Genomic DNA, 22,160 nt, shown 5'->3' on the forward strand with positions numbered 1-22,160 from the left:
ACGTTTAGGAAAACACTTTCAAAGAGGGTTTAATAAAATAAAACGATGTTATATCGAATATTACATTTTTATTTTTCTAATATACATGTACAAAATAATTGTCTGTATATATAGGGTGAGTCATTTATAACGACCAGGGCAATTTTTTCGAAAACGAGGCGAGATATCAAAAAATATTTCAGACAAAAGTTGTAGGATTTTAAGGGGGACATAAAACAACTATATCAGTTTGTTTACAGATGGTGCCACTTTCGAGATATTCTCTGATCATTACTTTTTTTAAATAGAAATCACATTTTTTATTAAATCGTCTTTTTCTATCAATCAATTTCAATAACTCTTGTCTGAAACATTTTTATATTTACCTAATATTTTTTTAAGTATTAAAAGGAAACTTGGCAACTTTTTCAATATTAAGCTTATGATATCTCGCTAACTATTTGTCGGAAGAAAAAAATAGTACTAGACTTTCTTCCTCTATTTAGTCTCGAGAATATATTGTTACAATAGCACCCCAATTTTTGTTAACTTATCGACTTTTAGAATTTTCAAAATCATCAAATTAAAAGTTAGGACGCTATTATAACAATATATAATAAGTAAAGTAAAAAAGTCCAGTATTACTTTTTCTTTCGTCAAATAGTCAGATGTTGTAAGTTAAATATTGAAAAGTTACCAAATTTTCCTAATATCTCAAAAAATATTAAGCAAATAAAAGAATGTTTCAAATAAAAGTTGTTAAAAGTAATTGGTAGAAAAAGATGATGAAATAAAAAATTGAAGTTTCCATTTAAGAAAAGTAATTATCAGTGAATATCTCGAATGTGGCGCCATCTTTAAATAAACCAATATAGTCATTTCATGTCCCCCTTCAAACCATGCAACTTTTGTTCGAAACATTTTTCCGTATCTTCCATATTTTTTCTGGGGTATGTAAAATGAGACACCCTGTATACACATAATATGAAATATATATATATAAAAAACATTAAAAAATATGCAGTATAAAGTTGTGCTATATATTTTATATGCAAAGTAATAAAATATATGGAATCATATTTACAACATTGACAACTATTATTCACATGTAGGCACGCAATTGATCGATCGCTAGAGAATCCCTTGTATCGTTGCAGTCGAATGAATAAAGCTACCGAAATGTTTCTCTTTCCGGGAAGGAGAAACCTGCGCCTTCCTCTGGCGCCGATGGATTCGTCATAAGTAAGGACCGTCGTATTCATTGCAGGAAGTAACCCCGGTCGCGCGACATGGTACTCGTAACCCAGAAAATCAATCGCGAAACTGTCTCCGTTTCTGCCAAGCCGAATACCGTTAAACGGAGATGACGAGGTCCCCTCGTACCTGTTAAATATTTAAAGAGATCCGCGCAGAGCACAATGGAACACCTCCCGCGAATAACTTATCCATTGTTACCTTTCCAAGTGGCGTCGCCGTCCCAAAAGCGCCATCGCAAAGTCGCCTTTATCATGGATTATTGTTTCTCGCGGCGACTTTTTTAAATTCGTCATATGCTAATTTTTAAGGCGCTATCGGTGAAGTTTCGGCGGATGACGGTGTCGCGAGGAATGCTGAGAAGGAACGCGCGACCCGATCGCGTCGTGCGTAAAAGAAATAGTTTGTCATACGCGGTGAAAGTTCTCTTCGTTGTCGACTCTCGTCATACAATTGCGCAACATTTTTCGAGCAAAACCGGATGCGATTGTCGCGTGGAATGATCGCGCGCTGCATTCCTCCGGAGCTTCTTGCCGATATGATCGAGCGAAAAACAGAGCGTACGAGAAATCCATTAATCTTGACGAGATTAAGACAATCGCGAGCACAGATGCGAGAGTTAATGAGCGAAGAATCCGTTTCATCGCATTCCGATTGTTCTTAGATCGGGAGACCTGCAAGGAGATGCAATCGTGTGGACTCACGTGTCACCGATCGGCGTGTCTGGGTCAAGGTAAACGACTCGCGGTGCACGTGGTCGCACCGGGAGTGCATCGGCCCGTTCTACGAAGGGAGTTTGACTATGAGGGCTGTCCTGTCCTAGAAAAAGGACAATAAACCTCTCTCTGTAATAAGAGGGTCGCTGCGCCGCGCTTAAATTGATGATCGCTCGCTGTTAAGCCGCGCTTGTATTTTTAATAACGGTTTCGGCAATATTTTTAAAACTTGGTACAACGCGCGCGTGTTTTTACGCGTAATCGCACAGTATCGAAGTCGCAAATCCAGTGTTTCGCACATGTTAGATGCTATTACAAATGCGTCAAGGACCTCGATGTGAATCGAGACCGGGGCGGAGCGTATCGCTTTGCATTCCAAGGCCGAGGTGTGACAAATTGAAAAATTCGAAGTACGAGGGACATTACAGCGTTAAAAGACGCGGAGGCCCGCCTCGGGTCTGTTTCTGACGGTTATCCGGGAAACCACTACCGGGAATCACGTCCGCATTAAGTGTCGCCTAGATGCACGCGCAGGCTGAGAGAAGCCCGTAAGAAAAGCCGTACATCCGCGAGCGTGAAGCATGTGCGGCCGTGAATGGCCGGCTGAGTGACGGCGACGAGGCGCGAAATGCATGTACGCGCCTCAACCGTCGTTATTCTCGGTTTTCTAAGCAACAATCTACGCGCGACACGCGTCGGAAAAATTAGAAAGTACCGGAGCCGAGGGCGACGTACGCGCGCACGGTACGAAACGGGTCGTTGGTCCCACAATTCCGAAGGGAACAAGAGGAGATCGCCGGGTTCGGTCCTTAAAGCGGCTCACTTACTCGCTCGTCCACTCATGTCGACATGTGGACAAGTCGAGAACGGTCGGAGGATGCTCGTAGGTTGCGACATTTTTACCGGTAAGCTTTACGGTGAGCATTCTGTAGCCAATAAAAATATTTCTTTTTTCGTAGGTCAGGGAATTTTCCCAAAACTGATGGATAAGAAAGGCTCCATTGATAACAATCGGAAATTCGCAGCAAGCATCCACCGTACTGTTAAACTCGAGTTATGAGCCTTGATTAATCGATCCTCGCCTGTTTCTTCGGAGGTTCCACGGCAACCTCAGAGGTCCTTCACCCTAAGCGCATAAACGCGCATACAGAATCCCTGATGGGAACCCGTTGACCCAAATACTGCCTGGCCCACATGAAATGATTCTCCCAGCCAGTTTAGACAGAGCGACTTCTACATAGGATCCGCCCAGTCGGCGGCGCGTGTCTGCCAGGTGACCGTAGGAGGTTTGTTTAAAAAATTATCGAGGAGAGTCCCACAAGAAGAGGTGGTGGTATCTACCTGGGAGACGATGAGTCTGTAGCTTGTCTCGTCGCTCTTTACTCTTCCTCATCCTCGTCGTCGTCGTCGTCGTCATCGTCATTGTAGTAGTCATCATGCACGTTGTCGTCGTCTGACGACGCAGTCAGGAAGTGGGGGATATTCGAGGAGGGTCCTACGCCGTGGTGCACACCTATAAAGATTGAGACGACGCAGGGCCAGGTCACACTTGGTTCCGAAAATTTTCCGGAGACTGGTCCGCCGTGCTCGTGCTCTTCATCTCTGTCTCCACCGCCACCGCCGTTACGTCGTGCGTACCAGAAGATCGTGACTCTTGAACGACGAGGATGCACAGATTGCTGATTTTGGTATTCTTGGTCGCGCGCGTCGCAGCTGGACCCACGTTGAACTTGAATTCGCAGTCGCAGGATCAGGATTGCTTGGAGAATGACAACCGCATGTACAGCTGCTTCTTGGTGAAGACCTTGGTCGCCCTCAACAAAGCCGATCGGTCGAATGACATTAAAATCATCGAAGGCATCACCTTCATGCGGGAAACACCGAGTGAGCTACTATTATTACTTTACGCTTCTTCTTCTTGCGACTAATAATATCGAATCGTCGTGAGATACGTGAATGGTAGCTTCGTAAAATACGTAAGATTCAGATATCTTTTTCGCGTCTCGGGAGAAGAAAAAGAAATGAGCTCGTGCATACTTATCGTCGATTCTGATTCGCGAAATAGAGCGAGGTGGAGCGAAGCGATACTTGTTGCGTGCGACAATCGATAATCCTTTTTCCCGCCAACATCGATCGCAATGGTGTGAGAAATTAATTGTTACAGTGGAGCGCACGGCGAAGAATCTGCAGTCCGAGCAGGCGCTGCTCAATAAACTACCGCAAGAAGATAGCACCAGAATGGCAACACTCCTGAGCATGTTGTATGATTCAGCCATCTCTTTCATGAAGAGTCACAGTCTGAAATTCAACATGGCCGAAATATCCATCCCACAGATCCTGGCTGAAGGTGAGTCCTTTTGCTCTATTTCTTCTTCCCCTCTCTCTCTCTCTCTCTCTCTCTCTCTCTCTCTCTCTCTTTCTACCTCTGACGCTTCTGTTGAATAATATTTCGATTGCACAATCGTACCCATCTTTCTTTTATTATGTCTAGACGATTAACGTCACGGATTCGCGACGTCACGAGTATAAACGAATAAGCGCCTCGACGTGCCTTTCACCTTCGCGATATCTACATGCGCGGCATCAGACCTGTTCCGGATAAACTCGTTCTCCGGGCGATTCGCTTTCCTTCTCAAATATATTACAAGAAAATGCAAAAAAGAGCACACGAAAGAGCGCTACAACTTTGTTTTGTCTACTATAACTGTAAATATAAATTTCCGATCAGCACCTTGCTTTAAAGAGTATTCAATTTTCACGCTTTTCTGATTAATTCTCCCAAAATTTACGAGATTGGCTCCGCCAGATACTCAATAATGAGCCAGAGTTACGACGATTGTGTGTCTTGAAGATTATCACCTTGAGGATTTTATTAGCGGCTGACTTTATTCCTCTCTGACATCGTTTCTTCTTTGCGATCAGGACGGGCCAAGGCCAAGAAGACGTGGTTGCCGCTGATCACCGCAATCGGAATTAAGTTTTTCGCGGTGATGCCGTTCTTGCTCGGCAGCTTGAGCCTGCTGACCATGAAGGCCCTCTTCATCGGCAAAATCGCTCTGCTGATCGTCGGAATCATAGCGTTCCAAAAACTTTTCAGCGGCGGCGGCGGCGGCGGCGGTTACTTTCCCAATAACGCACAGTTTGCTGGTTGGGACAACAACGCGGCCTGGAGCAACGCTGCCGCGAATAACCAGATACCTTATAACAAGAGGAGTCTGCAAGACGAAGCTGTCACGAGGGCTGATGCTCAGTACCTGGCATATTCCGCATACGTACCATCGACCGTCAGCTATAACAATTAAATGCGATTCTCCTCGCTCGACTGTCCGCATCGAGTTGACGTCGGAAGAAGCTGAGATTAATCCGACAGCCATACAACGCGGAGTCGAGAAGCTCCTCAAGGCCATTGGACCCACCTACGACTGTTAGATTATTCTCTCTCTTAGATTAGTCTCTCTCTCTACACGTATGTAATTTATATGCGAATTATATTGATATAAATTATCGAGCAATCCTATGCAATAAGTGATTACATGTCTTTTGTATTTAATATTATTTAACAGTATTCAATGTTTGTATGAATATTTGATAATATGTAATACTCGGTACATATATAAAAATAATTTAATAAATTATTTATTAGAAGAGAGAGAGAATGCTTATTTGCGACATCACTTGTCGTCTCCTCGTTCCCTCTCTTCTCTCTCTTTCTCACCCGTGTGAACTTGAGATTCTGTTATAATTCCTATACTATTGAGGGTCGGCGGAACTCGTGAGAAGATCAACACGCGAACGGAAATCGGGCTTCTAACGGGCGGGGAGGCGTTATCGGCACGAAAGGACGCACGCGATCATACGTGATCAGCTTCCGCGCTGGCGCGAATTATTGACAGCTCGGCGTTGCAATCACGCGTCGGCCGAGCTCATACGCGATTCCGATCGGACATGGACATACCTACGCAGGTCATTTGCACTCCCACTTCGTGCGCCTCATCGGGGTTTCTTACGTCCTTTCTTTCTCTTTAGCCGCCGTTACCGATGCCGACACGGTCATTCGTTCCATTTCTCTTGTCCACGTCGGCTTCCGACCGCGCGATTCGGGACACAAGTCTCACATACCACGCTATACCGTGTCACCAAGAGGCACGGAAATCTAATTTTCACCAGAGTCCGCGCTCGACGATGACGTACGCCGCGAGTCGTAGTACAAACGCGACGAACGATGATCGCTCCGCCGGCCATTGTATGTACATGCGATGCAGATACGAAATGCAGGTGCATCGATGACGACGGAGGAATCCTTTCGGCTCGCTTCCCGAAGTGGAGATCCACACCGGGACGCAAAGGAAACATTCATCGGGCAGAGTGCAGGAGTTACGACGCTTCTCACCGTCGTAAAATATGTGATGGCATTTTTCACGTTTTTAATTCTCCCGACCGTTCATCCATGAAATTGGCTGAAGTCTTACAATCAGTTGGGAGCATGTTCTATTCTCGCCGCGGTAAGTTGATCCACCAGATCGGATACAGAAGCGCTGGTTTGCTACGAGAAGAGACAATTGCGCGAGAGGTAATTTGGAGCGCGCTAATTTCAGAGCGGCGTTCAATTACATAATTATCCGCGGCGCGAGACCAATAACAATTGCGAGTACACGCGGCGGAACGCGAGATAGGAACGATCGACAAGCATTCGTCGGGAAGAACCCCGACAAAACGCCGGTTACCCGCTGTAGGAAGAGGCAGCGCGTGGAAAGAAAAAAGGAAAAGAGCTCGAAGAACAATCGTACAACAGCACGGTCGGAAAGTGATTCGCGAGTAAAAGGAAAATTCTTCTGCGTCGCTTCGGCTTCTGCCGCGCTCACGCGAGCGCGCTCACGCGTACACGCACGCACGCAGGCACTCAGGCACGTTCAGAGGGTGGGCGAAATTAAAATTCTCGACGCTGCTGCCCTTGTCCGCTGCTTGCCAAATGGTTCAGCTCGGCCCGGCCGGGCCGGGCCCCACCATCGATCGCGAATCGTATAAAAGAAAAAATGATCGCCCGGGGGCGAACAGTCAAAAGACGTTCCTTCAAAGTCGCGACAGCACTATTGTAACAATGAGGAGCAGAGCGATCGCAATGCTGGCCTTGCAACTGGCGGCCTTGCTGGTGGCGGCCGACTCGAGCCGGGAAGATGGCAACAGTCTGCAGTACGTGGAAGGGAAGCTCACGAAAGCGATGGACGAGCTCAACAGGAGGGACAGCATCGGCATTTTCGGCGATATGGTCAGCATAGAAAAGGTCGCGGAAGACGCCGGGGAACGGTCGTCGGAGGAGAGCGCGGATCCGCTCGTCAGCAGAATCGAGGCTTTCCTGAGGACTCGAAGGATTCAGGTCAATCTGCCCGACGACAGCTCGACCGCCGGCTTGTTCGGTCGCGCCCTCGGCCGCAGAAGCATCGGCATAGAATTAAGGAGCCTGACGCACGGAACGTCCGAAGGTAAACGATGATTCGGGGAAGAATAACGCTTAAGTGGAAGAAACGGGACCGGCGATTAGTTCCTGCTTCGTCGAGTCCAACCGGCGGAGCGAGAGTTGCCGAGTCGGCAGATTAGAGACAATTTTGCGCAATTGGATAATTGGAGACGGCTGCATTCATCTCGAAATTCGTAGGCCAAAAGAGCTCGAGAAATTGGGCTAATCTGAGAAATTGTGCCTTTCTTCCAAAATAACGCTAAAGTTTGAAAATTATACCGCACCTTGTAAGGTACTTCCTGCGTGATACGACGCTCCTTGATTTAGCGCTGGATGAAAGCTGCATGAGTTGCCATATTTTGGAAAGTAGCTTCGGTAATTTCAAGGAGAACTGATATCTTCCTGCTGTCGCGCTGCTCGACTAATTAATTCGTGCTCGATCGCATTGATTATCGTTATCTCCCTCGTACATCAACAAGTGTCGCAAAATTTACGAGGTAAAGATTGACGAGTGACTTCTGATCTATCGGGACTATAACATTAAGTATACAAAGTCTTTTTTAATACATACATAAATCATGATTGCATCTTTCTACGCGTTGCGCAATTGCGACAGAAATGTAAGACGCTTCTCCTCGCCAACGCAGTCATAGAATTTATTCGCCGGATTAATTTGCCTTTGTCATATTCGACTGATTCATCGCGATCTTAAGAAGAGTCGAACATCTTCCGCGTTCGAAACGATGGACTTTAACACACAAGAATCCTGCAGATTTTTGGACCTAACATAGCGCCGCCTCGTCCTCTCGCGCTCCGAGTCCAGTATGAATACTTCACTCACCGGGCGCAAATTTATAGCGTCTTTCCTTTCTAAAGTTCTACCAATGAGCTCCAAGTAGCCCATGGGTCCCGGGACTTATTGGCTGAGAAGTATAACTCGTTGCGTCTTCCTCGTCGATTGGACCGCGGTCGGCGCGTCTCTCTCTCTCTCTCTCTCTCTCTCTCTCTCTCTCTCTCTCTCTCTCTCTCTCTCTCTCTCTCTCTCTGTCTCTCTCTCTGTCTCTCTGACATAGTACGCGGCTTCGCTTTTCTTTTCCATCCGATTGAAAAATTTTCCCGGATTTTCCTCGCTCCCGCACTCGCTCCGCTTTTTCCCAATTGCCATGCGTGCGAGATTCGTTGCGCGACATTTCTGAAAACGCTGAAAAATTCGGGAGCGCGCGCACGGCTCACCGACGGCCCTCCGCGGGAAACCTCGAGGTAGGGAAGTGAGAGCGACCGGAACGAGGAGTTTGTACATAGAAAGCTACGACGACGCGTCCCACTTCTGTGCACATCCGCGAAAACAAACGTCGCAGGTGGGAGCGGGCCCGAAGTGGGTCGCCCCGACGCTCGGCGGGGCCTGGTGGGATTCCGGGTTTCTGGGACGCCTACCGCGAGAAGACGTCTAAGAGAAGGACCTTGAACGAGAGTGTCGCACGCCGAAGAAAGTAGACTGGATGATGAACGTCCGTTTAGAGTCTCCTAGAAATGCCGCGCTCGATGCTTCGACCGTGTAGTATCCCGCGATTATCGAGAATCGCTGATATTAATCGCGCTCTACATTTCCGTTATGGTTGATACCGACGCTCGTGTGTCTTCTCTCTCTCTCTCTCTCTCTCTCTCTCTCTCTCTCTCTCTCTCTCTCTCTCTGGGTTCTCTATTCGTCATTCGCGCGCGACGGTGGAATTCGCGTCGCGAATCTAGAGTGTAACGTTTTGTGCTCTCCATTGTTGTTAATTGACGGAAACAGGAGATGAAAACAGCACTCTCTGTGCGGCGCATAGGAGAATGATAACGTTATTTATATCCGGTGACATAATAACGTTCCGCTGCGCAACACCTCGATATAATGTCGACTGTTCCCCTATTAAAAGAATAATTATTTTTCTATTAGATTATTATATATCAAACGACACAAGATTTTCGCAAGGTATCCTGACGTCTCGCTTCCTGCAGCGCGCACCAAACTGAAGAAGATGATCCTGCCGCTGCTGGTGCTGCTGAAGTTCAAGACTCTGGTGATCCTGCCGATCGTCATCACCGTGGTCGGTCTGATCGGCATCAAGGGCTTGGGCGGTGCCTTCTTGTCGCTCCTGCTGTCCGGTGCAGTAGCCCTGAAGGCCCTTGTCGCACCGCCGCCGCCGCCGAGGGTCACCTACGGTGTCGTAAGGCCGCACGAGATTCATCACGACCACTGGCACAGGTCGGAGCAAGATGGCGTCGATGCGCCCTACAGAGGCTGGGCGCCCGAGTATAACGGCGAACAGTACCAGTATCACGAAATCCCGTGAAACGCTCTTGCCAAACTTATTTATTTATTTATTTATTTATTCGTCGCATGTCCGCCCGCGCGCACATGTACACGCTTTATGTTGACGTGAAATAAAAATCATACTTTTCTAATGAAGCTGCTTTGCCTCGATCATTGCCCGACCTACTCCGGCTTAGTATCGATATCTTGCTGTCGTTCGGTCGGGATGCTCGCGTTATCACCTGCGACGTCGATGACGAAGGGTGCTCGGAGGGCTCGCGAGTAATTAAGCAAATATCAGGAAAGAGATGTTCCGAGAAACAGAGAAAGAGAGAGAGAGAGAGAGAGAGAGAGAGAGATGCGTGTACAGAGCCGTAAGCGTGTTATTCAGTCGGTCAGACGAGAAGGCTAATGACCTAGATGCAGGTTCACGGACGGAGAGAAGCTAGAATAACGCGTTAGCAAGGAGGGGGCGCGAGAGAAAGAGCGGATCTCGCGCCAGGTGGGGGACCAAGAAGAGGAAGGAAACAAGGTCACTGTGTCGAGCAAGGTAGGAAAGAGGACCCGCAGCTGCGATTGGTCTATCGGGTTTCCCCCTCGATGTCTCGCGTGCATCAAGGTCAGTGTGTCATTGCCTCCACGTGGTTGTTGTTCCCCCCTTCTTCTCCGACTTCCTACGCGCGTCCCCGGCCGCGCACAGGTACACGACCGTGGCTGGTGAGAGCTGGAGTAACGGTATCGGTTGTGATTATGTCGGCTCGTGGAGTGGGACGGCGGATGCCGATATATATGGACTGTTGGAAAGGATCAGCATTGTCGAGAAGCGGCGAGAAGACGATGAAGAGCGCAGACGTTCAGCTGGCGGCTGCCGGCGAGGACGTTTCACCTTGTCGTCGACACAATTTCGTCGCCTGTTCTACGATTCTCTCCGCACGTCCTGTGGCACAAGTCTCATGTATCTTTTGAGTATCGTCTGGAATTGAGGCGATAAGCGGCGGGTCCGGGTGTTTCATGTTGAAATTCTTATCGATGAGCATGAGTAGAATGTGGTGTTGCAAGCTGGGGCAAAAGTTTATTTACGCGCGACTTGAAAAAAAGCTCCGTCGCCAATTTAGTGGCAGAATTTTAGAAATGTGTTTTAATAATATTAAAAACATGAGAGATACTAAATAATCTGAAAAAATGCACATACTATATATATATATATATATATATATGATACACACAATAAATAAAAATAATATTAAAATACTGACATAAAATGTCGCTTTGGTTATCAAATACGTTCATAGTCTCGTTAATGTCATAAAATCCTTTCCCGTCGTATATGGAGTTTCAGATTGGAGAAGGAGATATCGCGAGGAAGAAACATCTCCGTTTCCTAGCCCAGTTTTTGAAAAGTAGACCCGTAGGTCTCCCGCTTGTGGCGTTCACGTTGGAGACGATGTCATCGCGACGACGGATCAGTTCGCACCTCGACATGATCCGGTCGTCAGCGAGCAACGCGATCCGCAAAGAGAGATACGCGTTACATTGTAATGCAGCGACCGGGGACCGATCGTTCGCGCATTCCATCGAGGAATGTCCGGCATTTAACGTTCACTTGACGTTGCCGCGGAAAAAAATGCGAAAGTACAAACGCACGCGATGCATTTCGAGCGCATAACGGACGCACGGTCTCGAATTAACGAGGTCTACGCAACCACTCGGCCGGCACCGAAGGTATCAATGCTAGTGATACCACCTTTCTTTTCGCCTTCTTATTCATCACTCCTTCGCACACGTATCGCGTATGCGCTATATGCGCGCGTTCGCATGCATTCCCCGGCTAAATTCGATACGTTCTCCGAGAGTAACCGCGGAGAAGTTAATTCAGGATTTGCGCTTCGCACGTTTCTCGACGATCTTTTTCGACGGATCGTTTAGAAATATTGCCGTAGACCGTGGTTGATAATTTTTTGCAAATTTAGCGCAATTTTTTTTGTCACCGCCGACTAGGTTGGCAGTAAAATTTCACAATGCTCAGAGCTAATCGCAGGAATTGGGGATCGCTTTGAGTGCAAAAGGTTAGACGATTAATTAATAGAAACTGGGATAAGTATACAATATAAGAAATAGAATCTGTCTTATCGAGAATCAGCTCCGTTCTAAGGCCGATTATCTGGGACCGAAAAACGGACTTTCCCCGCCGTCGAGCTGGAATGTCGGGCGAAAATGCGAATTTTCCTCCGGTGGAGCAGCGGCGTTCGCGAAATGTCGTAATAATTCATATATCTCGCTCGCGCCGAAGTAGGGAAGGATAACGATCGGTTTCCCGAAAGCAAGGCAGCGGTCCGTAAAAATCGCGGAGATACCGTTTATTGGACAATATGGTAAACAAGACACACGGCAATTTCAAGCTTTCCAGAACGATCAATTTTCCCCGGGAAAGTTACGTGTACTCTTCTAAATTCCTAACAGTATCCCGCGTGTCGACCGTTCCCATACATGGGAACGCGATTTGCTGCGGCTAGGCTGAAATTATCGGCACGTCCCTCTGGCCGATTCAGCGCGAACGTTCTCTGAATTGTCGCAAATTGTCGGGTAAGCGTGAGCGACTTTCTTGAAACAAAGGCCGTCTCGATTTCGACTGGAAATGGACTAACCGCGCGATTCCGCCCGCTCATGTTCGCACTTGCGTCCGATTATTGTTTTCCGAATATCGGCAAGAGCCCCGTTTCTTTTCAAGCAGCAGTTTCCATCGATTACCTCAAGTTCCCCAGTTCAGATCTCAGCCGGAAATGCGCGCTCAAGAAGTGCAATTCGCGATGCGTACTTTTGCAGCTCGCTCCTCATCGACAACTGCTGTACATTTCATTTGTTATACGCAATTCTATACGTGAATTAACGCTGTCTAGCTGTCGACGACTGTTTCTCTAGCGGCTAAAGTGGCACAGATTTTTCAGAAGACGCGTTACGCAAAGGTAAAAGTGTTTCTTTATTTTTCCTGGTTTCTCATTCAATGGTCGTTAAAAATTCATCATTATAAATTTGAGGAGCTTCTATAAGAAATTACAGAGCAATATCACAGTCAGCCGGTCATTGTGTGTCAAAGTGTTAAAATCACTCTATTAAATTATCGCTCCATTGCTATATACAGGGTGGCCCACATAACTCTTAACAGGGCAGGGGGTAATTTCGCAATTTCAAACGGAACCCCTATAAAATGTTAGATGGTTGGGTTCTACGGTAAAAAATAAGTTAATTTTGTCTAAAACATTTTTTTATTTGTCTAATATTTTTTTAGATATTTGAGGAAAACTTGATAACTTTTTCAATATTCAACTTACGATATCTAGCTAACTATTTGTCGGAAGAAAAAGTGGCACTAGACTTTCTTGCTTTATTTAGTCTCAAGAATATATTGTTACAATAGCGCCCTGACTTTTGTTAACTTACTGACTTTTGGAAATTTCAAAATCATCAAATTAACAAAAATCAGGGCACTATTGTAACAATATATTCTTGAGACTAAATAAAGCAAGAAAGTCTAGTACCACTTTTCCTTCCGACAAATAGTTAGCTAGATATCGTAAGTTGAATATTGAAAAAGTTATCAAGTTTTCCTCAAATATCTAAAAAAATATTAGACAAATAAAAAAATGTTTTAGACAAAATTTACTTGTTTTTTACCGTAGAACCCAACCATCTAACATTTTACAGGGGGTCCCGTTTGAAATTGCGAAGTTAAGTAACTTAATATTTATGTAGCTAGAAAGGCACCTCGAATACATAAAACTTCCTCATGAAGAACTTTCTGACTTGACAAATAGTTTCGGAAATATTCAGCTGTTAAGAGTTATGTGGGCCACCCTGTATATAATTCTAATGTCACAGACACTGCGCTGACGCTGCGTGTCATCGCGAATGTCATCGGTCCGCGAATCGCTCCGACGCGATTTTCCTGAGCGCGAGGTCGCGGATTCGCGATCCACGAACGACAGTGTGCAACACTGTCGATCTCCCTGACCGAGCTGGCGAAAAAACGGGAAGCGCAGATTATGTCGCCGGCGGTCCCGGTTGGCGTTGAGTAAGACGGGCGAGTAAACGCGATAAATTGCAACGTCAGAATGAGCGCATGGGATAGATCCGTGATCCATGTGTCTCTCTCCCCTCCCCCCTTTTTTCTCCACGACAACTGTCAGTCTAATTCGCGACGGAGGCCGCAGGGACACCGTCCCCCCCGTCGGAGCGGCGTGTCCACACTCACGGAATGCCGTCTGCAGCCGACGCCCACCAAGCGCGATCTGTCGCTCGACAGATGCGGCGGTAACAGGCACAGCGCGCGAGATCGCGCGATTATTAACGAAAGGAAGGCACCGAGCGCGGAAAAGAAGCAACAAATCGCGAAATAGATTCCTCGGGAAGAAGGCTAGTCGGCTCGTCCGCGTCGGCACACCTGTTCCGCGCGCGTTACACGCGCGCGGTCTCGCCGCGCGTGTACCCGCTCATGAGCGCGATAAAGTCCTGCGACGTTGCCTCGTGAAAATCGACTGCATACTTTCACATCGGCAGAGATCCGTCTGAGGCGCCGTTGCTCGAGCGTGGCGCGCGAAAATCGGATCTCCTACGAGAGCTAAACTGGGCTGATTTAAAGTAGGACTCCCGTCTCGTTTCGCCTCGCCCGCGATAATAATTTTCCACGACGAGGACACACGCCTAGCGCGCCGGCCGGCTCCGCGAGCCGACTGGCTTCAATTTGCGATTCTCGAATGCTGCCTTCGGTTCGCCTTCGCGGACAATTTGTCCCGCCGCCCTGCTGGTTTCGCTCGCGAAATCGAAAGTGCTGTCGCCGACGGCCGATCGCGCGGCGGATCGCGACACGGAGGGAGCGAACGAGCGAGCGGGCGAGCGAGCGCCGATCGGACGATCGACCGCGCGCATTTTCAACGACGTTTTCTGCCGAAACTCCTCCTCTCGCGGGGGTTATTGTCCGTGACCGCCGCGCGGCGCTTCACCCTCGTGAAACGCCGCGCGTCGCGGAGGCCTCCGCCTCCTGATAACGCGCAGCGGCGATTTTCTAGGCCAACCAGATCCATAAAATTAACACTTTGTATTACATGTCCTACATATTGCAATTTTTCGCGTTACAGCACTCGGATACCGCGAGTGGCCGCCGCTTCGGGGCAACAATCGAACGGAGGAAGGACGAGAGGCGCGACTCGTCCAACGAAACATTGGTCACATTTTTACTTCCTACCGATCTCCGACCGATTTCGTCCGTGGCGCATGTCGCGCGCTATCCACAAGATACCTACAAACCTACAAATGGCGAAGATACGGTGAAATTCTTCATGGATCATAACATCGACAAATGGGCGGACGGCAGCGACAGCGCGCGACGCTGATACGCATGCTTGAGACGAGAAGAAAAAGACGGCGGAAAAGGAATAATTGAATAAGGTTCGATCGCATGCGCATGTTAACCGTAATGGCCGTTAACGCGATCGAACACAGGCCTGAGGAAGGCATGACGAACGAGCGAGAGCCTTCGCTCTCATTCATCATCTCCCGTAGCCGTTCATCGGCGGCTTTTTTCCCCGCAAATTTGACTCAGATTCGAATTCTCCGCTCTATTTGACGCTCCCTCTCGCCGCAGTCGCCATTGCAGCCGCCGCCGCTGCCGTCGCCGCCGCTGCCGTCACCGCCGCCGCCGCCGCCACCGCCGCTGCCGCCGCAACCGCCGCCGTTGGACGGCGGCCGCGAGAGGCCTCCCTGCCTCCTCTTCGGCGTCCGCAAAGAAGAGAGTTCCGTCGCCGGTGCTCTCGACTACGGAGAATGTATGGAACGACCGAAAGGCAAAAAGGAAAAAGGACTAGCCGGTGACTCGCTCTATATATACTGCAAGTATCCGAGGGTATGCCCAGTGCACGATACGCGTCTCATCCGTCAGCTTCTGGGTCCTCCGTCTTCGAGGATATCGTCGCGCTGTTGGCGATCCGCAGGATCTCCGGAGAACAAATCAGATCCGCACGAGTTCTGCCTCTCTCTCTCTCTCTCTCACTCTCTCTCTCTCTCTCTCTCTCTCTCTCTCTCTCTCTCTCTCTCTCTCTCTCTCTCTCTCTGAGACTGCCTGTCGATTTTTCTCCTTTTCTCTCACTCACCGTTCGATATCCGGATATCCGAGGATCCCGCGATGAGAGGAATTACGAACGTCGTCCAGTCGTCGCGTTGTCACCGGCTGCTACTGGTTCTTCTACTATCGGCATGCACGGCCAGCGCGGAGATCGAGAGACGCAGCTCGAGGCAGCAGATGGTGGAGGAGGCGCCGGAGAATCTGGCGCCGAATCTCAACAAGGACTGCGGCAAGTCGTACAGTGCCACGTGCCTCAAGCTGGACGTGGTGTCCTTCTTGGATAAACTGTCGGAGCAAGAGGACATCGGTATCCTGCCGGGTGTATCTGTGATCAAGGAGAACGGCTCCGTCGATGTCCCGACGTCGGAGGTGGTCGCCAATCTGGCGAGAGACTTCCCCAACGACGTCGAGAAGAGGCTGAATGCGTACCTGGTCCACAAGGTCGGCAGCTACCTCAACAGCCACTCCATCTCCATCAAGCTGTTCGATCCGAAGACCTTCGAGGCCGCCAGGAGCTTCAACGAGGAGACGCTCGCGCAACTCGGCTTGAGCGGCAACCAGAATGTCGAGACAGGTTAGAGGGCTAGGCTCTAATCGTAGAATCTCATTGGATGTGTTTTTTCTTTTTCTCAGCCGTTAATTAATCAGAAGAAAATTATGAGAAAGGTGAATCCTTTGATTCGATTAAATTCGCGATTCGGTAGATTAAATCTTCGGTTTGAGAAGACCGCGATTAATCACAGAAGTCTCGACTCGAGACTCGATTAATGAACAATCAAATTGAAATTCAATTGATCGGAAAGCAGCCTGCAATTTGATTAGTCAAATCAATCCGACTTGAAAATCAATTAATAAAAAACTGAATTTGAAGACGTTTCGATCGAAGACACTGAAAAAGAACAATAAAATGATGCAAGAAGTTCTATTACTTCTTGGACACTTCGATCGACGCGATGCTCCGACGTGATGATGTTCGCGTCGAAAGATCCTACTGACGTCTCGACGAATGCTCGGCAGGACGTAAGAAAGACAAAGGCGGCTCCGGCGCCCTGATGGCCGGTCTGATGATGATGAAGGGCACCCTCGGCGCGGTGGGATTCGGCGCGTTGGCTCTACTCGCCGGCAAGGCCCTGATGACCGGCTTGATGGCGCTCATGCTGTCGGCGATCATCGGACTGAAGTCGTTGGCGAGCGGCGGCGAGAAGAAGACCACGTACGAGATCGTCAGCAAGCCGGTGTATTCGAGCTCGCACACGCACAGCTCGGAGGAGCACCACGGCCACGGATACGGCCATTCCGGATACGGCAGGTCCCTGGACTCGATGCACGAGACCCTGCAGCAGGCCGTGCTCAAGTACGGCAACGCGCGCGACCGCAGATCGATCCTGCAGAATTAATCAATTAATCCTCATCCAATGACTCGGCCGAGGTTCGTTCTCGCGCGCGATCTCGCCGACGAACACGACGCAATCCGTAGCACACATCTCTACCTCACCGAACTTCCCAGCTCTCTGTCTTCCCTTCAGCCTCTTCACGCACTGTCGCTCTGTCGCTCGTCTGTCGATTCTTTTTCTCTTTCTCCCTGTCTCTTTTTCTCTCTCTCTCTCTCTCTCTCTCTCTCTCTCTCTCTCTCTCTCTCTCTCTCTCGCTCTCTCTCTCGCTCTCTCTCTCGCTCTCTGTTTTTCCTTCAGTCATTCTCGTTCCCTCTCGCTCCCTGTCATCTCGCTCCGAGTCACACTCCGTTTCATTCAAGTCGATCTTCTCCTGTTGTCGTCAAGATACTCCCCCTTCGCGATCTCACTCAATCTCATCTGTCATCGGCCCCCCCCCTGCCCCTCCTACGAGTTATCATCTTTATTATTATTTATAGTTACTTAGGCATATTTATTGCGGCCGTCGTTGCGCTCACGATCGGCCCCAGAGCTCGCCGCAGAGGGGCCTCGCATCACCGCCGCCGCCGCCGCGCGGATTCACCAAAATCATGTACATGATTTTCCAATATTTATTTCGTTACTGTAAAGTTGTAATAAAGAACGTTTGTAAAAATCTAACACGCGTGCCGTTATTACTTACAACGCTTGCGATCGCGGCGGTTGAGAGAAGCGGCCTGACCTTGGCATCGGTCATCTTGCGCAGAAGCGCATCACGCGCTGAAAAGTCTGCGCAGAAGTACATTGTACTGCCGTCACGGCAATTTAATCCGCGCGCCCGCGGTTAAACGCGGGTATCCCCGAAGGTGAATGTACGAAGCAGCTAGGGAGTAACAAGGCCGACACCTTCACCGCCGTTCCTGCGCCGAAGCACGACGCGCTGCGGTCGCGAATGCGCGCATTACCGTGTACCTTACGTCTCAATAAATGTCCAAGATGATTTCGGATGTAATTTAGGTCCTGTCAATCAATCGTACTCGGCAAGGTGTTGCTCGAGCAAGGTGGAAGGCCAGATTCGTCAGCTGTCGTATCGCCCTTTGATCCTCCGCAAGAAACGTGTCCTGTCGATCCGCCAGGCATGTCTGCATCATAGTTTCTCATAGGTCCCAATGAAGCAAATATCATTGTTATTAACATCATTATCATCATTATTATTACGTTTCGCAAGCTTGTGTTGTCCAAGATGCCCTTGTCTGAAAATAATTGCAGCACCCTCTATGCTGCAATTATTAACTCATTTCGATCGGAAACCATGTTTTGCATCTAATGCAAATTGATAAAGTAAAAGTAAACAGATATGTGGTCGTTTCCCGCCTGGCCGTTAAGACTAGTCTTCTTGAAAAGAAACCGATCCTTTGAGAGATCGTCGATTTCCCTGGAGAGATTAATCTCCTTAGAGGAGTAATTAATTTGCAAGTGGCACGAGCCGCCTCGTTCCTCGTGTTTCCTCTCGGCTCTCGGCACAGCATCCGGAAACGTCATAGTTTTCAAGGCGCGTGCCGTCCGTTCGTGGCTGAAACTCGATGACGGATTCCAGATCCGCCTTCGCGAGCTTATCATTAGGAGACAACCAGCCGGCTCCCTGCGAATAATGACAATCGTGACAAGATGCCAGGCGAATACCGCGAGTGACATAAATCCCAATGTATATAAAGAATCGCGATGACCCGGGGATCAGTCAGTATCAGCCGAAAAGTTGCCTCGATGAAGAGCTGGTTGTACGCGAAGGAACGACCCTCGCGCGTCCTCATGTTCGTCCTCTGCTTGCTGGTCGCATACGCGGCCCAGGCGAACGCGCTCGCGACGAACGGAAGTGGCCGAGCCATCGAGGATTACGTCCTCGACGCGGAGGTGCACAAGGTGGCAGTGGAGCGTCGAATATTCAACTTCCGGAAGAACGGGGTCAAGGTCGACGTGAAGGTAGTCCCGTCGGTGAAGGTCGAGTCAAGCAAGAACGTCAGCAAGGACGCCGACACCGACAACGACGACGACGACTACTTTCCGGTGTTTCCCGTGAAGGACATCGGCAAGTGCATCTTCGAGTTCTCGTTGGGCTGTATCAGGAAGCGCTTCGTCCGTTTCCTGGAGACAGTAGGTCGTCTCGATGAGATCACGTTGCTCGGACAGGACGTGAAGCTGGTGAAGAACAGAATCGCGCGCTCCGACGGCCGCGCCGCGAGGAATGACTCGGACATCAGTCTCGAGCGCAGCGTGGATGATTTATTCGACTCCTTCACTCTGCGTATCACGCTGCCTCGGTGGAACAGCAAGCGAGAGAAGAACCAGATCGACGTGATGCTGGACGATAGCTCCGTGGCAGAAGGTAAGCGCGAGCGATACCGGAACAAACGCGCGTTTAACGTAAATGCTGAGAGACGCCGCGCTGATCGCGTTATTGTCTCGACGTGGAGGGGGGTATCCTGAATCTTTGAAAGTTTCTTGAGAATCCCGAAACATATCCACAATTTTTATGCTCTGTAATTCCTTGTAGTCTCGCGTGAAAATCCATTTTTCAAGGAATTTACCCTGAGAGGAATATAATTGGTTCCTTTGAGGAAATTAATTCCCTCGAAGAAAAAGTTCAAGATCGACGCTGATTAGACACTGTCGAAGTAGACGTCGCGAAGTAACTGAAGTTTTGCGAATCGGCTTCGAAAGAGACGTCAGAAAGATAAATCAGAGCGCGAAAAGGTTAAAAGATTAAAATCTTCCACCTGAATTCACCAAACGTACCTTGTCACAGGACGAATGAAAGGAGGCGGTGGCGGCAAGGGCGGTGGTAAGGGCGGTGGCAAGGGTGGCAAGTGCAAGATGATGATGATGGGCATGCTGATGATGATGAAGATGAAGCTGATGGGTAACGTTGTCGCGTTTGCCTCAAGTATCCTCTCGCTCGCTCGCAACGTTTCATACGCGCAGCTTGAATCTTATTGTCCAAATCGCACGTACTTGTAAATCTCCAACAAAGGATAATCAAGTGCTCGGTGTGACACACAGGATTGGCGGCGATGAAGGGCATGATGATGGGCGGCATGTCCCTGATGCTGTCCATGATGATGTTCTCGCAGAAATTTGGAAAGGGCGGTGGTGGCGGCGGTGGCGGCGGTCCTTGGCAAGGAGGCGGCGGCGGCGGCGGCGGTCCTTGGCAAGGAGGCGGCGGCGGCGGCGGCGGAGGTGATACGTTCACATCTTGATCTCCTTTCCTTTCTCTCGCTTTCTTCCGCCTATCGCGTCTAAAGATCGCGGTTAAAGAGGAACAAACTAACAACTAACCAATAAATAATTGATAAATCCTTGTAGTCCTTAACATACTATAAAATTTGCGCAAGAGCGCTGAAGGTAGTGTCTTACATTTATTCATATCTCCATGACGGAAAAGCTGCGCGATGACAACATAATGAGAACAGTTACAAAATCGATCAACAGGACTATTGATTTGTCTCTTCTTCTTACGAGTGTCTCATTACGACATCTTGGTAACGATTACCGCGTGCCGCTTTCCAGGACTCAAGGAGATCGTTCTCCTTACGAAATCTTCGGGCGGCGGCGGTGGCGGCGGTGGCGGTGGTGGTTGCTGCAGCGGCGGCGGCGGCGCACCTAGTGACAGTTACGGTGCACCACCGCCAAGCAGTTACGGCCCCCCTTCAGGAGGAGGGGGCGGATACAGTGGCGGGGGTGGATGGGGTCGCAGCTTCCACAGACAACCGATGTTGTCGCACGACAAAGCGATCAAGATGGAAGCCACCAACGTATCTAATCACGCACCGATGATGGGCGAAGTGGTCGCGAACGCGGAGGGCATCGATTATCCGGACTATCAGGACTATCAGGAAGCGCCGACGATCGCGACGTCAAACTTCACGGCTTACAATTGGAACGTGACGAATGATATCGCCTCCCAAGAGCACGAAGCGAGCGCGAATTCGGTGAAGAACAACGAATCGAAGGCAGGGTCCTTCAAAATGGGAGTTCCGCTGGCTGCGAAAGGCAGGAGCCTCAGTCGTCCTCCAAAGGAAGGCGATCCGCCTATGAATATCGTCGATATAATTCGTCGGAAAAATGTTGATTCGGTGTCGAGTACGAACGAACCCGACATTGATCGCGACAAAAATCTCTTACGTCCGGCGCACATGGACGAGTGGCAAGCTACGGCTGAAAGAATGACTTCCGGCAATGCTGAGCGATCATTCGAATCGAACATGAGACTCGAGTCGTCACGAGACTCGATCAAAATTATACCTTTGCTGCGTGACACTTAGGTGGTCGGTAATCTGTCATGCGAAGAGCATCATCTCGTTGTACATTTATTTATAAATAAAAGATACCGCAATTATGTTGCAAGGAAATCCACTCTGTTGATGATATCTTGTTTATACTTCGAGTAGAGATAGTCGATCATGAAAATTAGATCAGGAATTAGGGACGCGAGAAGAATTCGATGAAATAAGGAAGAAGATTCTTCCTCCTTTTTCTTCTTCTGTCAACTTTTTCTTTGGGATTTATCAGGTCAGATTTTATGCTCGACAACGTTTCGCTGAGGATTGCTAATGTCCGCAAGATTGTGGCGCGATCTCCTGAAGAGGCCTCCAAGCTTCTTTCTGCGGCTTTCTAGTGAGTAACCGACCTTGGATCTTACCGGAAGTGTACGGCACACCATTTCGCCAGGTTATACCTGCCGAGTATACCGATCGAGAGAGAGAGAGAGAGAGAGAGAGAGAGAGAAAGGCTTCGTCGTTGAGAAACTGCGGCGTCGGGCGTTAAAGGCTATATTCCTCGCAGTCGGTCAAGTTCAGGTTCGAACGGCGGCATCGTCAGGACGTTCTCGAAGAAGGACACGTGAAATATATATCTTCGAAGCCTATAACGGTTTTTCTCTTCGGGTCGCGCCAGTTGGGCAAATATTTTTATGACTCGTCTC

The 22,160-nt window shown here is 49.0% G+C and overlaps 4 protein-coding genes across 4 annotated transcripts; all 4 read left to right on the forward strand.

The window, feature by feature from the left end:
- Positions 1 to 3,477: 3,477 nt before the first annotated feature.
- On the forward strand, positions 3,478 to 5,559 carry Osi14 (DUF1676 domain-containing protein Osi14). The gene is made up of 3 exons (XM_011155947.3): positions 3,478 to 3,833; positions 4,114 to 4,296; positions 4,872 to 5,559. The coding sequence occupies exons 1-3, from the start codon at positions 3,617 to 3,619 to the stop codon at positions 5,249 to 5,251; spliced, it is 780 nt and encodes a 259-aa protein (XP_011154249.1). The 5' UTR covers positions 3,478 to 3,616; the 3' UTR covers positions 5,252 to 5,559.
- Positions 5,560 to 7,013: 1,454 nt separating this feature from the next.
- Positions 7,014 to 9,824, forward strand: Osi15 (DUF1676 domain-containing protein Osi15). Its single transcript, XM_011155956.3, has 2 exons — positions 7,014 to 7,429; positions 9,403 to 9,824. Exons 1-2 carry the CDS (start codon positions 7,048 to 7,050, stop codon positions 9,735 to 9,737), a joined length of 717 nt encoding a protein of 238 aa, XP_011154258.1. The 5' UTR covers positions 7,014 to 7,047; the 3' UTR covers positions 9,738 to 9,824.
- A 5,981-nt stretch (positions 9,825 to 15,805) lies between these two features.
- Osi16 (DUF1676 domain-containing protein Osi16) lies at positions 15,806 to 17,389 on the forward strand. The gene is made up of 2 exons (XM_011155967.3): positions 15,806 to 16,386; positions 16,830 to 17,389. The coding sequence occupies exons 1-2, from the start codon at positions 15,873 to 15,875 to the stop codon at positions 17,207 to 17,209; spliced, it is 894 nt and encodes a 297-aa protein (XP_011154269.1). The 5' UTR covers positions 15,806 to 15,872; the 3' UTR covers positions 17,210 to 17,389.
- Positions 17,390 to 18,946: 1,557 nt separating this feature from the next.
- LOC105192512 (signal recognition particle 54 kDa protein) lies at positions 18,947 to 20,436 on the forward strand. Its single transcript, XM_025306049.1, has 4 exons — positions 18,947 to 19,565; positions 19,986 to 20,099; positions 20,240 to 20,338; positions 20,393 to 20,436. The coding sequence occupies exons 1-4, from the start codon at positions 18,947 to 18,949 to the stop codon at positions 20,434 to 20,436; spliced, it is 876 nt and encodes a 291-aa protein (XP_025161834.1).
- Positions 20,437 to 22,160: the final 1,724 nt, after the last annotated feature.

Source organism: Harpegnathos saltator, unplaced genomic scaffold (genome assembly GCF_003227715.2).
Source record: "Harpegnathos saltator strain DR-91 unplaced genomic scaffold, Hsal_v8.6 scaffold75, whole genome shotgun sequence".
Lineage (NCBI taxonomy): Eukaryota > Metazoa > Arthropoda > Insecta > Hymenoptera > Formicidae > Harpegnathos > Harpegnathos saltator.

What these genes read in the sequence shown, in the direction of transcription:
- Osi14 (XM_011155947.3), top strand. Translation starts at nt 3,617, where the DNA reads ATGCACAGATTGCTGATTTTGGTATTCTTGGTCGCGCGCGTCGCAGCT. An exon ending in CTTCATGCGGGAAACACCGA is followed by an intron (nt 3,834 to 4,113) that starts GTGAGCTACTAT and finishes TAATTGTTACAG; the next exon opens with TGGAGCGCACGGCGAAGAAT. An exon ending in CCCACAGATCCTGGCTGAAG is followed by an intron (nt 4,297 to 4,871) that starts GTGAGTCCTTTT and finishes CTTTGCGATCAG; the next exon opens with GACGGGCCAAGGCCAAGAAG.
- Osi15 (XM_011155956.3), top strand. Translation starts at nt 7,048, where the DNA reads ATGAGGAGCAGAGCGATCGCAATGCTGGCCTTGCAACTGGCGGCCTTG. An exon ending in GACGCACGGAACGTCCGAAG is followed by an intron (nt 7,430 to 9,402) that starts GTAAACGATGAT and finishes CGCTTCCTGCAG; the next exon opens with CGCGCACCAAACTGAAGAAG.
- Osi16 (XM_011155967.3), top strand. Translation starts at nt 15,873, where the DNA reads ATGAGAGGAATTACGAACGTCGTCCAGTCGTCGCGTTGTCACCGGCTG. An exon ending in CAACCAGAATGTCGAGACAG is followed by an intron (nt 16,387 to 16,829) that starts GTTAGAGGGCTA and finishes AATGCTCGGCAG; the next exon opens with GACGTAAGAAAGACAAAGGC.
- LOC105192512 (XM_025306049.1), top strand. Translation starts at nt 18,947, where the DNA reads ATGAAGAGCTGGTTGTACGCGAAGGAACGACCCTCGCGCGTCCTCATG. An exon ending in CGATAGCTCCGTGGCAGAAG is followed by an intron (nt 19,566 to 19,985) that starts GTAAGCGCGAGC and finishes ACCTTGTCACAG; the next exon opens with GACGAATGAAAGGAGGCGGT. An exon ending in GATGAAGATGAAGCTGATGG is followed by an intron (nt 20,100 to 20,239) that starts GTAACGTTGTCG and finishes TGTGACACACAG; the next exon opens with GATTGGCGGCGATGAAGGGC.